Consider the following 15,402-nt stretch of genomic DNA (forward strand, 5'->3'; position numbering starts at 1 on the left):
TTTGTACTGAAGGCAACACTCAATTTGGCATTCCTTCTGGGTCCATGTGTGTGCAAAAGGAAGGCTGAATTATATCAGAAAATATTAGATTTAATTGGGAATGTATATGAGTGAGTTTTTTTGATTTCAGAGTATTTACATGCTGACAAGAACCATAAAAATTCTATAATACTACACTGCTGAGAATACACACCACAGAATTTGAATGAATCATTCTTCCTTCTTTAACCCAGTATATCTTCCTTCTCAAAATACAATTCTTTTTCTACAGAAAAAAAGGCAAGAATGTGTTAATTTTCACTAAATTATACTTTCTTTTTCCTTTTTTTTTTTTCTTACTACCCTTTTTGGTAAGCCAAGATATTGTAACCTTCTGAATACAAACTGTGAATGTGCAACTAAGAGGACATGAAAGCTGTTTTTTGTACACTGAGTACATAGCTGCACACCCCATGGATGGTACTCTTACTTATTTTAATTTCTAACCAGTGTGTTCCTGAAAAAACAATACCTAACTTAGAATTTTGTTGGACTGCACAACTAAAAAAGTTAAATGTTTACTCTGCTCCACTAGTTATAATATTTCTCACACCTAAAATGAGAAACAAAGAAAATATAAACACTGCTACTCTTTGCTACATGATATACAACATACATTGAAAATAATCGATTTTCTGTGTGCATTATAATTAAGGTCTATGTAATACACAAGATACATTAAAATCAGAATATAAAGAAAATTAAGTAAATAGTTTTAAATTTGCTTTTGAGCAGTTTCTGGGCATGAGCTTCTTTAACCAAACCAACTTTTCTAAGGAAAAAGAAGGTTGGTATTTTAAATATTGCTTCTCTTCATAAGGAAGTAAAGAGTATCTGGTGTGAGGAGGGAATCGGGGAAGTTGACCTTGGCCAAGAAAAAGCCCGACTCATTAAGAATCATATAATGAAGTTGATACACTTGAATTTCATCAATGTGGCTTCAACATGGATTTTACCCCCATTGGTATGTTTTAAGTTAAATATTTGAATAGCCAGGGAGTTCCCAGCTCAACAACCTAGTGAGAGGTCATCCTACTACAAACCCAGGGAAAAAATGCTTCTGCTTCAGAGATAGTTCCAGTTACATAGAAGAAATTTTGCCTTTACTAGAAATACATATGTATACAATACCATTTAAATTAAACAGGAATGGAAACAGAATGCCAAAAGTGTATGTAACATTACTAACACAAAGATTTACCACTTAATACACTAAAACCAGAAAATTGCATTTAGTTCAGCAGTTTAGAGACTACTTTTAATGCCTTCCTGTTACAGATTACTGTGTAAGTCTAGAGCTGTTCTGTACTGAACCATGCAAATATATTTATGATCCTCCTTCATTATACCTGCTTTTCTGCAAGTGGTTTGTGGAGGGCTTTTTTTTTGGTGTTGTTTTTAATTTATAGAAAATTATGTCATTGTTTAGACCATGAATGGTTTAGATCTGTGAACGCACAGTGGAGAGCACAAATATGCCCAAATAAATTTGCAATATCCAAATAAGAACATGACAGTGTATTTTGCCACTAACAATCCTCTGTGGAATCTGTTATTAGGTGTTTCACACAAATATAATTAGGATACTGCCCAAATGTATGTACAAAAAAAATGAGGGTGATAAATACTATCTCTACTTCACAGTGCCTTGCACATTTTGGGTTTTTAACTATTTCTAATGGATCATTCTCCCATAACTCTGTGCCCATCCAGTAGATTTTCAAATTCCCAGCACAGCCACAACTAATTCTGTGGCTCCAGGCTTTTCAGGTTGCAAATTAAGATTTTTGCTGTTCTACCAGGAAATACAGGCCAAAAAAAAAAATTTCAGGCATGCACCAATTTACCTAGACATTGACAGTTACTGGGGTATAGAGTTCTCAAGAAAACCTTTTATATTCTAAGAGATGCTCTGAAAAGAAACATGGACACTCAATTCCCACAGGCAAGTCATCTCATATTAGCAGCAGCAACTCATCTAAAAAAGCTTTCCTAGACATTTAACAAGATCTTGGATATGTCTAATTGTTTAATCCCTGCAGATGGAAATTAATCTCAAAAAATCCTACCCCTCAGCTTACCTTTTTCCTGAAATAACACCTTGACTGTCAAAAAGGATTTAAAATATGGCATTGCAGAGGATGGTGTCTGATTATGCCCAAATAACAGCTCAAATATGTGACTTCCAATATTTTTCTTCATGTCATCTCTGTAAATTCCCCATATTGTGTGAAAATCTGATTAGCTCCCTTCCTGTTCCTTCATCCCTGTTAAATATTCTGACAGATAAATCCCTCCCTCCTATTAAACTTGTTATTAAAACCACAGCCTCTGTGACACCTCTGAAATACTGCTGGTGAGCTTTCATGGATGTAAGTACATATTTTTATTACAGCTGAACTGCTGTAATAGAGGAAAGAACTTAAGACTTTTGGATGCTTTTTTTCCTCGAGAAATGACCCCAGTTCTTAGAACGTTGCTTCTGGGTACTTCTCCCAGGAAAAAAGTGACAGGATGACAGAAAATAGCCTAAAGATGTGCCTGGGGAGATCTAGATTTGGTATTAGGATTAATTTTTTTTTCTTTTTCCACAGAAAAGGTTATCAAACATTGGAACAGGCTGTCCAGGGATGTAGTTGAGTCTCCAGCCCTGGAGATATGGGACGAGGCTTGGGGTAGACTTGGCAGTGTTAGGTTTGTGTTTGGGCTCAGTGATGTGAAAGGTCTTTTCCAATCAAATTGATTCCATAATTTATTTGGAAGAAAAGTGAAATCCTGCCAGACAGAAGTGTTTTTCTTGTGTTGCCATTTTTTCCTGTTGACTTTCACACAACTTTAATTTCAATTCTGTTACTGTGTCTGTCTGGGATAGAGTTAATCTGCCCATATGGTTCCCTATTTATACTGGTGACCAAAACCAGTGCTGAAAACACAGCATGGTGATGGTGCTGGCACAGCATCAAGACCTTCTCTGTTTCTCACTTTGGCCTCTCTAGGAGCAGGTCAGGAGTGGGCAGGGGATGGGAGGGGGGACAGACTGACCAAAGGGATATTCTACCCCATATAATTTCATGCTCAGCAATCAGGCTGGGAACAGTGGACATGGTAGTTCTTCCAAAGTAGCCTCAGCTTGGAGACTGCATGGCTTGAGGTGGGGAGTGGTGAGGAAGTGGCTTTGAATCTTTTACACACCCCTCTTCACTAGGACTGTCTTTATCTTGCCCCACAGGCTTTTACCCTTCTGATTTTCTCCCCATTCCATGGGGTGGGAGTAGCAAGTGCCTGGGCAGTGGCTGAGGCCAACCCCCCACATGATGCCATGTAAGAGGCAGAGGATGTCTTTGTACCACGATGCCTTGGTCACTGAGCCAAAGAGCAGCCCAGAAACTGAGAAATGCAATTAGACTTCTTAATTCTGGTTTTAAATACCCTGAAGTATCTTATTCACCCCACAAGTTGTGACTTTAAGCTGTATTTATAAAGACACCTTCTGAGATATAACTTAAAAGATGAAGGTGAAGATGGATTCAGCTACACTGAAAGAAACGTTTGCAGGAAAACCTTGGTATCACCTGTGCCCAACAGCACCAAGCCATTCAAAACTGTGTTACCATAAACTATAGGAATGTCTTTTAATCAGCTAAGAAGCAGCTAAAAAAATTAATTGTTGACTGATGCATTTACTGTAAAACCATTATTTTAACAGAAAGGGTAAAATAATCAGTCTGGCAGGGGAAAAAAAAATCAGTACTTTGACAAGATCAGTCAAAAAATTCATAACAGGAAAGGAATCATAACACTGTATATTAGTGACAATTATTAAAAGAATTTAAAAGATCCCCCAAAGCAAAAGATATTCAAACCAGGATCACTCCCATGGATAAATCAACAGGAAAATTACCAATTGACAAGGAAACTGTTCAAATAACTGAAGGAACTAAGATTAAAGTAGTTTCATTACTCACACAGCTGTCAAATAATTTAGAGAACTTCTAGTAGGTTCTTTACTGCTCAGGCTGTACATTTTGCCCACTATGACAAGTCAAGGTAGCTTGTACAAGTCTCTTCCACATTTAAATTTCTCACAGCTTTAACTTATGAGTCACCTTGCCCTTCTTCTATACTGATTTTTCGAGTTTGCGAAGTGGCTACACACAAGTTAAACTTTAGATTAACATTAGAGGCAGAATATTTTTTCATGATGAATTTTTTTCTTCAAATAGGAACATTTTATTCCAAATTATGAGCTGCAAAATAGATTCAATTCAGGCAAAATAGAGCATTCTCAGCATTAAGTCATTCAAGGTAACCCTTGAAAGCAGCCTTGAGGAGAAAGACTTGGAGTGAACATGACCTGGCCATGTGCACTCCCAGCCCAGAAGGCCAAGAACACCCTGGGCTGCATCAAAAGAAGCTTGGCCTGCAGGGAGAGGAGGGGATTATCTTCCTCTGCTCCCTCTCCTGACACCACACCCAGAGTGCTGCATCCAGCTCTGGGGTCCCCAACATAACAAGGACATGGACCTGTTGGAGCAAGGCCAGGGGAGGCCAGGAAGATGATCACAGGGCTTGATTTTCCAGCAAAAATGCAAGGAAAGGTTAAACTGGAGCTGTGCTACAGAGAGATTTGGGAAGAACTTGATGCTCCTCATCTATCCACCCTCTCCCCCACCCAATTCTCTCAGCCTTTCCTCACAGCAGAGGTGCTCCAGTCCCTTAATCCACTTGAAGGCCTCCTCTGGACTTGTTCCAACAGGTCAATGTCCTACCTGTGTGTACCTTTATGGACCTGAAAACAGATGCTCTAACTTCAACCAGAATAGGCTATATATATATAAAATATATATCCTAGGATATAAGATATCCTAGAATAGGGTATTTTTAAAAAACTATGTTTGAAGGTTTCAGGATGGAAGGTGGAAAACCTCTTCTCCTCATGATAGCCTGTTCTTGCAATGTTCCTTCTAGGTTGTTTTCCCCCCAAAATACCACACCCCAATCATTAAGGGAAATCTGATGCACCTTCCAGTACCTAAAGGGGGCCTACAGGAAAGCTGGAGAGGGACTTTTTAGAAGGACACAGAGTAATAGGATGAGGGGTAATGGCTTTAAACTGAAAGAGAGTAGGTTTAGATTAGATATCCCTCACCTCGTGGGGGTGGTGAGGCCCTGGCACAGGTTGCCCAGAGAAGCTGTGGCTGCCCCATTCCTGGAAGAGCTCAAGGCCAGGTTGAATAAGGCTTTGAGCAACCTGGGATAGTGGCATCCCAGGCCATGGCAGGGGGGTTGGAACTAAACAATCTCTGAGCTTTGTTCAAACCCAAACCAATCTATAATTTGTCAGGACTAGAGAGGCCCTTATGACAATAGTCTCCAAATCACAGCTTATGAACCAACTTTGCTCATAAAATTATGTGCAATTGCTTAATGCAATGGGAAATAAATCATAATTTTTTAAAGAGTTAGATTGAAGACAGAAGGAAAAAAAATCTCAAAAACTGGAGTTGTCCAAGGTATGTAATTTTATTAGTGTTACTGCTAATGGGTAAATGGAGGTTGTGGACCACTACATTTCAGGGTTTTTTCCTTTCTTCCCTAATTTTCAAAACCTTGTTAACCACATAAACTGTGCTTAATCTCTTAGAAAAAAACCCTCCCCTTCTAGCAATTAAAGAAGCACAGGCTGAAAAAAAAACAACCTGTGTCCCCAAGGTCAGCAAAGTGACTTTGGTTGGAATTTGGATAATAGTTCACATGCACTTCACTGGACTCATATTCACATCCTCTTGTGAAACATATGAAGTTGTGCCTTCCCATTTTTTGTACCAATCAAAAAAATGCCTGCTCTGCATTTTCAAGGTTATAGAGTGACAGTTTGTTGAGTAAAGATCTCCTTTCATTCCATAGTGCATGCTTCTCATAAATCAATCAGTCATTTTGAACCATAGCCCAAAGAACAGAGGAAGTATCAAATGTGTCCATTATTAAAGTAGAAATTTTAGACATCCCATCACTGAGAAGCTAAATTGGAACTCAATCAACAAAAGTTGATGCTATTGACCTCAAAGATATTAATGTTTTATGCTACATTTTTGTAGCTCTAAGCACTAAATTTATTACCTGCTCAAAATGCAAGCGAAAAAAAATCTGACAGGCAAATAAAGAAAACACAGTTGTAAGAAAAACTATTGTATTCTCATGCTTCAGGAAGGTAGCACAAATAATTTGGAAGAAAATTAAAAAACAAAATCACATATTATGTTACCGAGAAATGGATAACACTGTTGTGCCTGACTCATCTTTGCAGCTAAATGATTTGCATACAAATGCCACACACAGAACTACTATGTTGTATCTTTACTTCCTTGAGTAGCTGCCTCTAGAGGTTACCAAAACTGCTGAAAGCTTACAAAAATTATGTTATAAATCTATTATAAATAAAAACTTGGGAGGTGAAGGTTAAAGTTCTGTAAGTTCCAAAAGAATACCTCCTGATTTTTCCTCCTACTTCTCCCCAACCTGTAAGTTTAAAAATCTCTGAGGCTTACTCAATATTACCCAAATCCCAAGTATTATTATTTCAATTGCTCTTTAATTTAATGGAAACATTCTTGGTGACTGAGTATGGCAGCAAATTAATGACTTTTGTTAGTGTGAAAATCTCAAGAAAATCTTTCGTGCCATTCTCCTAACTCAAAAATATTCATCAGAGCCGTAACTGTATGTTAAGGACATTTTTCTTACCCACATAAACACTACACATACACTTACAAAAACCCCAAGCTTGATTAAACTAACAAGCTTTGTATAGTTTCTGAACAAAAATCTCCATCAAAACCACAAACCATTCAAAATCTGTCACTCTCCTCCAGGAAACAAGAAAATGCTGATGTGCCCATCGTGGAACAAAACAGGTTCTTATTTCTGCAGTACTAATTTCAATCACACCAATAGTTCTACCATAATCTGAGTTATATTAGGGCAGACTAGTAACTCAGACTAGAAGGCACTGTGACCATAAAACAGCACCTCTGGTGGTTGTGCAAGATTTAGAAAGGTAAGAGTTTTACTGTTTATTACTAAATCAGTAAGTCTAACAGGAGTTATTAACCTACCCCAAAAGCACTGTTTTACCTTCCATTTTAAAAAGAATCAATTAACATGAACACTTGTCTTTTGTTCAGAGAGTAGTGCATTTAAGAAACATGAAGAAGCACACAAATGTCATATTCTGTTCATTACATGAGCACTTGTAAACTCAATTTTCTTCTTACTTTTGTGGAAGGTACAGGATCCTAAAATAAATACAAACAGTTTAGAAAGACATTACAATGTAATTTTTAACTTTAGTATCTTTAATATTTTATTAGATAAAGTAATTAATGTAAAGTTTTGTGCTTTAATAGCTTTGTGCATTTCAGTATGTTCAAATATCTACACCGAAATGTACCTTTGGTATATTTTAATGAAGTTTGTCAGAATGATGCTAAATCTGAAAAATCAGCAAACACAGATTTTAACCAGCAGTTCTACATAATTCTCAGTGAGCAAAAGAAATAACTAATTTCATAATTGACTCCATTATTTATTTTGGGGTTTTTTTAGCTTTTTCACTCTTTTAGGCACCATTTCCACCAGGTCCTGTGGCTCACAGCAGCCTGTCCTGGAATGTTGATTTTCATTCCACTGTAAGAAATCGAGGACCTTGTTTGTCTGCATATCCAGTTACCTTCTGCTGCTTGTGACAATGTCTAACAGCTTCTTAAGTGGATTGTTCTTCTCCAAGTCATGTATTCTCATCTCTACAACTTCCCAAAAAGTTTGTTCAAAAACTTCACTGTTGCGGTGCACATGAATCTTTATCCCATTTATGGACTGGAATAATTTATCAACAGCTTGGACATATTTTTTGCCCGAGTTAACAGTTCACACACGCTTTTCTTAACTCTCTCTCCAAACTTAATTAATCTGTTTTCTCTCATAGTTTTCATTTTTACCTCTTCTGCCTATTTTATATCCCAGGAAGCCTTTTTCGATATGTTTTCCTCATGTTGGAAAGCCCAGAGAGTGGTGGTGAATGGAGTTACATCCAGCTGGTGGGCCCTGGAGATCATCCCCCTTGGCGCTGGTGAGGCCACACCTCAAATCCTGTGTTAATTTTTGGCTCCTCACTCCAAGAAAGACACTGAGGTGTTGGAGTGTGTTCATAGAAGGACAATGAAGCTGGGGAAGGGACTGGAGCCCAGGTCTGATGAGGAGCAGCTGAGGGAGCTGGAGATGTTTATCCTGGAGAAGAGGAGGCTCAGAGGAGACCTCCTCACTCTCTATAACTCCCTGACAGGAGGAGGGAGCCAGGTGGGGGTCAGGCTCTTCTCCCAGGGAACAAGTGACAGGATGAGAGGAAATGGCCTCCAGCTGTTCCAGGGGAGGTTTAGATTGGATATTAGACAAAATTTCTCCACCAAAAGGATAGTCAGGAATTGGAACAGGCTGCCCAGGGAGGTGGTGGAGTCACCACCCCTGGAGGTGTTTAAAACGTGTAAATGTGGCACTTAGGGACATGGTTTAGTGGTGGGTTTTTGGTTGGACTTGATGATCTTAGAGGTCTTTTCCAACCTAAATGATTCTATGACTCTATGCTACAAACCACTCTTCTCCCCCATATTTACCTGCTTGGTTTTTTAAAACCCACTTTGTGAATATTTGGGAAATTCTCTAATAATTGAATCCCAACTTCTGATTCCAGTGTAAACTCCTTGTATTCTAGGAAGTGCCTCCAATTCTCAAAACACAGCAAAGGTCCTAAACACACCCAAAAACCTCAATATGCTACAAAAACTAATGTTTAGTGTATGTATGGCCAACCAATATATGTTGCAATAGCTATCTTTTAAATCAACTTTTTTGTGCTTGTATACTACAGTTATTGCTACTGAAGTACCTAAAGCTTTTAAAAATTTACAGAATAACTGAAATTATATCTTGTATGCTTTCCAAATGCCAGCCTTCCTGAACCCCCAAAAATTCCTCATCGTGGTATGTGACAGTATTTGATTTTTGAAAGCAAAAATTCCTCCCTGCAGCTTTTCCTGGGATTTTTGAAGGAAATAAAACTTCGGAATTGTAACTCAGACTGTGTGAGTCTGCATACAAAATGTAAAACACAGAAGTATCTGTAAGAGACAGAAAGAATGTCTAAGAAGGCAAAGAACTGGACAACCCTGAAAAAGGGTAATCCATAAAGTTGGAAACAGGCTGAGATTAAGAAATGTCACATTGCTTGAAATCCCTGAGGGGAGAGACACAGAAGGCATTTTATAAAAATGGATTATTAAGGTGCTGAAGACAGACAATTTCTACTTCCTTCTGGAACAAATCACAGAAAATAAAATGACTGAAAATGAAACAAGATGTTTCACTCAGAAAAAACAGTATTTTCTGAGCTCATGTCAGAGAAGCAAATAATTATATGCCTCATATACAAAAATCAAGAGATAATGTAAACTAATATAAAAATAAGCTATATACAGTATATGCAGTGCAAACTGTACTGCAGTAAAGTGAAATGTAAGCCATTAAACTGGAATTGCAAACTTTAAACCAGAATGGTCAGTGCAGCAAAAAAAAAAAACAACAACCAATTAAAATATTTTCTCTTGATGTTTAAACTGGCTTATTGACATTAACATACTTCTAATTTTTTCTGATTTAGCTAGTGTGATACCATTTTAGCTGATGCTGAAGTCCATATTAATTATCACCTAAATCATTAAAGTTTTGCTCCAATTTAATATAAAACTGAAAATTCTTTTTCCTTTTAGTTCTCAAAAAATGTAGTCATAACACATTCCTCCAGCGCAGGAATTTTTGATATGAAGCTTCACGATATGTAAGAGTCAGAATTGGATTTAAAGTAAGATAAATTCTTAGGAAAGTAAGAGAAGGGCATAATAATGTGTACTCATGTCATTTTTGCATATTCACACTCACAACCCTGAGAACAACTTAAATCTTTCTGACAAATCTGTGCTGCAAGAATATCCACACAGGTACCGAAGCCACTCTCTTCCAGAGTGTCAGAATGCCTCCAAAAAACCAAAATGGTGAGACTTACCCCATTCAAAGGGAACGTTTTCCACCCCAGTTCTCCAAGAGCAGCTGTGGTATCAAGTAACACAACTGAAAATGGAAAAAGAAATGGTGTGTTTGTGGTATTGCTTGGATTAGACAAACACAATTATTAGACAAAGTAAATTACTAAACCCCCATAGACTGAACTTGCCATATTAGCCAGGAACATTTCAGCTTTCACGGCTTACATTTCATTACCTACTAAATTTCTTAACACATATACCTGGAAAAAAACCCCACACCCTAAATCTTTTGCAGAAATCATTGTCAAATCACAACACACTACTGATATTTAACCATTAAAAGGTGTCTGAATAAACATGCTCATTTCTGCAAACCCCTTCCTGGGAATCCAGAAGTTCTGCACATGGACTTAAGCATCAAAGCTAATAAAATAAAGATACATAGAGTTTCAAAATTAAGATTTTTTTTTTTAAAAGCCATAAACTTCACAGAAATAAAGTTATACAATATACAAATTGTATAACTTGGAATACAGAGAGACAAGTAACTTCAGTTTCTATTTTAGCTGGAATATCAGAGTCTTGAAAGCTGCTACAATATTTGGCATCAGTTCTGTAATATTTATTATTTGACATAAGACAATGTACATTATTGTATTTATATATTAAAAATGTTTCTGAATTATTTTAATACGTTAAATTACATTAGTGAATGGAAGAGAAAAATGAAGCTAATGATAAACAAAATATGCAGCACATGAGACATTCTACCCACATGTACTACTGCCCTCTAATGGAATTGTTTTATCCAACCCTCTAATTTCATAAAGCTAAATTACAATTTAAACATAAAATTAAGTATTGCATAGGGCAATTTACTTTAATTATCACATTGATGTGTTTTGAACACTCACTTCCTTCTCACAGCCCACAAACTCCAATTCTACTGGTTAAATGATGGAGAAAAAAATGAAGCTGTATGTTTGGAACATGGCTACTCTATGCATACATTTGTGGGTTTTATATTGTTGTGCACTGTCTTCCACCTCAAGTGGAAGCTGTCCAAATAATCAATGTACAGCTGCCTGTAATGTGTTTCTATAACGTGGGTCAGCACCAGCAGCAGCCAGGTCATGCTTTCTTGCCCTATGGAAAAGGCACCCTGGCAAGGACATAGAATTTTCCAGCTCATTAGAGGAACCTCAACCCAGCATCTTCCTTTGTCTTTTGTATCAGTGACAATTAAAGTTCCTCTTCATTTCAATGTATGTTGACTTTTAACCTGAAGCAGAAGTTTGCTGTCTCATCAGCAGACTTATAAGCAAGTTAGAAGCTCAGCATTAACCAAATAAAAGTTTAATGATTTATTTGAAGAAATTAATAACATTTTAAAATGATGTTCAACAAAGAGGGAGTATTCTGCCCTCCACCACGTCATCACTTTATGAAGCTTTGGGAATAATTTGAGGATAAATTAACCATTTTTTTGCAATTCTACTTCCAAAAAAATGGGATCACTATCACCACTGAGACTCTTGCTGGCTTCTGCTTACTTAAAAAGATGATTTACAGCACTCGCGGTATTTTCTATTTGTGTCAGGAGACTCTTGTTGAAGAATCAAGAAAAGCATCTCCCCATTTGACACGTGAGGCAGCAGTTTCCTGTGTAAACTGTGTAATGTACTGGGAATCTGTTGGCTCCAAAAAAATTAAGATACTGGGTTTAGATATTTCCTTTCCGTAGAGAAGACCAAATGCTCAACTGGTTTCTGGGAATATTTAAATTCATTTTATGTATTTGTTTTCTTCTTTCCATCTCTCCTCCACTTCTCTCTCCACCCAAAAAACATAGACTATTTGTTATGTGCTTTGTTTTCAGCTGAGTTTCAAGTTATATCTTCCTCCTTATCAAGTGCTATTCTGATGATAATTCTTTAATACTGGATTAAATAAATAATCAAATTAAATACACTATATGTTACAGCCAAACCTGTGGATATGAAGGCAGAAACAAATTCTTTCTACAAACAGCATCAGAGTTTAAAGTATCATTTTAGTTTTTACAGTTTTTGTGGTAGCAGGATGAAAGTTTAATAAATATCACCCAGGTATTCAAAAGTAATAATTCCATGGAACAAGCCCTAAAATACAGGAAGGAAAACTAATTCATTTCTTCAATGGAGCCTGAATTAATTCCTTGCCTGAATTAATCAAGTACTACTTGAAAGCTCAGAGCTATACATTAAAAAAACTAAGAACTAGAGTAAATTCATCACTGAAAGTATATTAAATTTAGATTTAGTTGAACCATGATCTAATATTCCTTATACACATTTATAAATGATCCCCAACAAATAATTGAATTTTGTTAAAATGCAGTTTTTTATGCATTTTACATACCAAGCCTCCTGAATGCTCATATAAGTTCACTTATAACTCTGAAAAACCTCAAACTGGAGAATTCAAATAACCAAACAACTCCCAACCAGGATTAAACTGGCATCACCTTCAGAGTTCAAAATGAATATTGTAAAATTTAAGAGACTGTCTTCGCAACAGTACTTGTATTACAAGGCAGTAAATAGTTATCAATCAAAACCATGTAAATACTGGCACATCAAGTAAATATTATGTTTATACCACAGAAATCCAAACTCCAGTAAAGCTGTGAATCAACAGAGCCTGACATAGAAATGAGGACATGGATAGAGTAATAAAACCCTCACACACTTGAGTGATTTGGAGATGTCTGCATGATAGACTTCAGTGTGGGGCAGAGGTACCCAAGCTCTCTCGAAATGAGGTAATTAAGAAGCAGTCTATCCCCAGCAGCACAGACCTGATGGCAGACAAAGCTGCGCTGCCAAAAAGCTTCCAACTCAGAAAATTCCGGCTGCCAAAGGGATCCAGACTAAGAGGAATGTATACATCTGAACTGCAGGCAGGGATGAGCTTCCCCTCTGACTGTGGGAGAGCGGAAGTTTCAGAAGAACTGGAAATCTGCATGCAAAGAGGCTAAAAGGAAATGGTGGATGATGCTCAAAACAAGGAAATCCCTAAAAAGTTAATGGAACCAGGAAGGCACATTTACTGACCCTTGTCCCTCTGTTTCCTTCTTTATACTCCTTTATTTTATTTAATGGATTCTGATGGATTCAACCCTTGCTGAGTTGTAAGGGAGCCACAAAGATCATCCAGTCCAACTCTTCAGTGAATGGCCCATATGGGGAATGACCCCACAACCCTGGCATTATTAGCACCATGCTCTAACCAACTGAGTTAATTGTATTTATAGACCATAAAAAGTCTCATTCCTCTTAAATGAGACTCTATGAAAAGTGGCCATTCTGGACAAGCCAGCATAAACAACAGTGTCTGGAACTACTGCAGTTAATGTTGATGATGGCTTCTAAGGACATCAGTTGCAACTAAGCAATGGCACTGACATTTCTGCACCCACTCCACGTGGGGCAGCCACTTTTCTGAGGTGACATGGAGTGTAAAACCTGCAGAGCTGAACAGGAGTGAAAGAGCACAGATCTGCCATTACAAAGTCATGTGTCATAGTTTGGAATTGGCCCCCCTGAGAGGCTGGGGGGGCTCAGAGGTGATTGGATGCCAAGACAGTGTTCCCTGGAGAGCCAGTCACCACTCATGTTGTTCACTTCTGCTCAAAATCATATATCACAGCACGGGAAGCTGTTGGCAGTTCTGTCTTGGTTGTTTTGGTGTTGGTGTCTGCTGCGTGTAGGTGTTGAAGGCCAGGGGGTGGCTGGGCTCTCTCTCTCCCCCTCCGGGGGGAAGAGGGGAGCCCTGCAACCCCCCAACTCAGCCTTTGGCTAGAGCTAGAGTCAGCATTTGGAGTGTGTGCTGTGAAGGAAGAGATTCACAGCACCTGAGGTAAGAGGAGAGAGGCAGGCTCTGCAGACAAGCCCTCTCTCCCCGCTCCTTTTCTGCAGTGAAGCTGTAGAGGGGGGCTTTTCCTTTCCCTCTGCTGTAAGTGGAGGAGAGGCTCAGCATTGAAGCTGAGCCAAGAGACTGGGCTGTGGAAGTAGGCCCGGCGCTCGGGGGAGAGTCCCAGGCGAAATTGAAGACGAGCCTGGAGCTCGGGAGCTGCTGCCAAAGCTGAGCGGGGGCAGCCGAGAACTGACGTGGAGGAATGAGATTCCAGGATGTGGACGCTTGATAAGCTGCACTGCAGCAGCCTACGGACTGAGGGGAGACCCCGAGAGGGAGAAATCACCAGCAGCAGAAGAGCAAGGACTCACAGCTGTCTTCTTGGAGTTGGTGAGGAGAGAAACTGCAACAAACAACTGGAACTTGGTGAGGGGGGAGCGTTCAGGAGCCCAGAACACTCCCACAGCAAAAGACTGTGTTACGTATCAGCCTTGAAAAGCTGCTCCTGGACTAAAGTAGTTAAAAGGAGGGGCTTGAAAGGACTGAGTGATAGAAATGTAATATATATATATAGTTTCCTTCAGTTTGTATAGTATTTATTTGTGTAAATAAATGTATATACTTCCCCCTTCCCTTACAGAAGCCTCTGGTCTGAAAGTTTCTCTCTGATGTTAGGATAAATTGTTGGAAAGGGGTGGGGAGAGCCTGAACATTGGATTTTTGGATTTCTAATGTGGATCAAACTGCCACACGTAAAGAGTCAAAATGAACTCAAAAGATCCCTCAAAAAATCTCTTTGGACAAAAAGATTTAGCACTTGAATACCCTTCCTTCAATAACTGAGCCAGGGACACTGCCACTTGCCCAACAATAATACACAGATTCAAACATACACCTGTAAACCTATTGTTTTAGTTAAGTGCCCCGTTCATTTAGAAGTGTTTAGCTTTGTTTTCCAGTACATACTTTAATAGAAATTACACTATTATAACTCATTATGCCATATTGAGCTTCAGTTTCTTTTTTTTTTTTTTTTTGGAACATATCTTACACTGCTATTATTAGACTTTACAACTGAAATTAATCTTTTCAGAGGTTTTGCCTGGTCCCCAGGGAACTGTTTGATTTAAAATTATGACGAGCAGAGCTCCCAAGGACTGACAGTGTGGAATTTTAATTCTGATTCCAAAATACTCTTCTGAAGATGAACTCTGCAATTGTGTCTGTACAGCCAAAGGAAAAGCTTTCTAAACCGTCATTTCACCAGTTTCTTTTCTCTTCTATTTTCTTTACACATCTCCAGGCAGTCTGACCTAACAGTTTTAAATTAATAAATGATTTTGGCCAACTTCATGGAATCACAGTCCAATAT

At 38.2% G+C, this 15,402-nt stretch overlaps 1 protein-coding gene across 6 annotated transcripts in view; it reads right to left on the reverse strand.

The window, feature by feature from the left end:
* Positions 1–15,402, reverse strand: part of EPHA6 (EPH receptor A6) — a 446,467-nt gene that overhangs the window by 403,238 nt on the left and 27,827 nt on the right. For all 6 annotated transcript variants that reach the window (XR_010427681.1, XM_064643664.1, XM_064643659.1 and 3 more), the window contains exon 2: positions 10,154–10,218. Coding sequence is in view for 5 of the 6 variants with exons in the window: in XM_064643664.1 (XP_064499734.1) it covers positions 10,154–10,218 (65 nt within the window). In the remaining variant the exon portion in view is untranslated. The remainder of the gene's footprint in view (positions 1–10,153; positions 10,219–15,402) is intronic.

The sequence above is a fragment of the Pseudopipra pipra genome, chromosome 2 (genome assembly GCF_036250125.1).
Source record: "Pseudopipra pipra isolate bDixPip1 chromosome 2, bDixPip1.hap1, whole genome shotgun sequence".
In the NCBI taxonomy this organism is placed as follows: domain Eukaryota; kingdom Metazoa; phylum Chordata; class Aves; order Passeriformes; family Pipridae; genus Pseudopipra; species Pseudopipra pipra.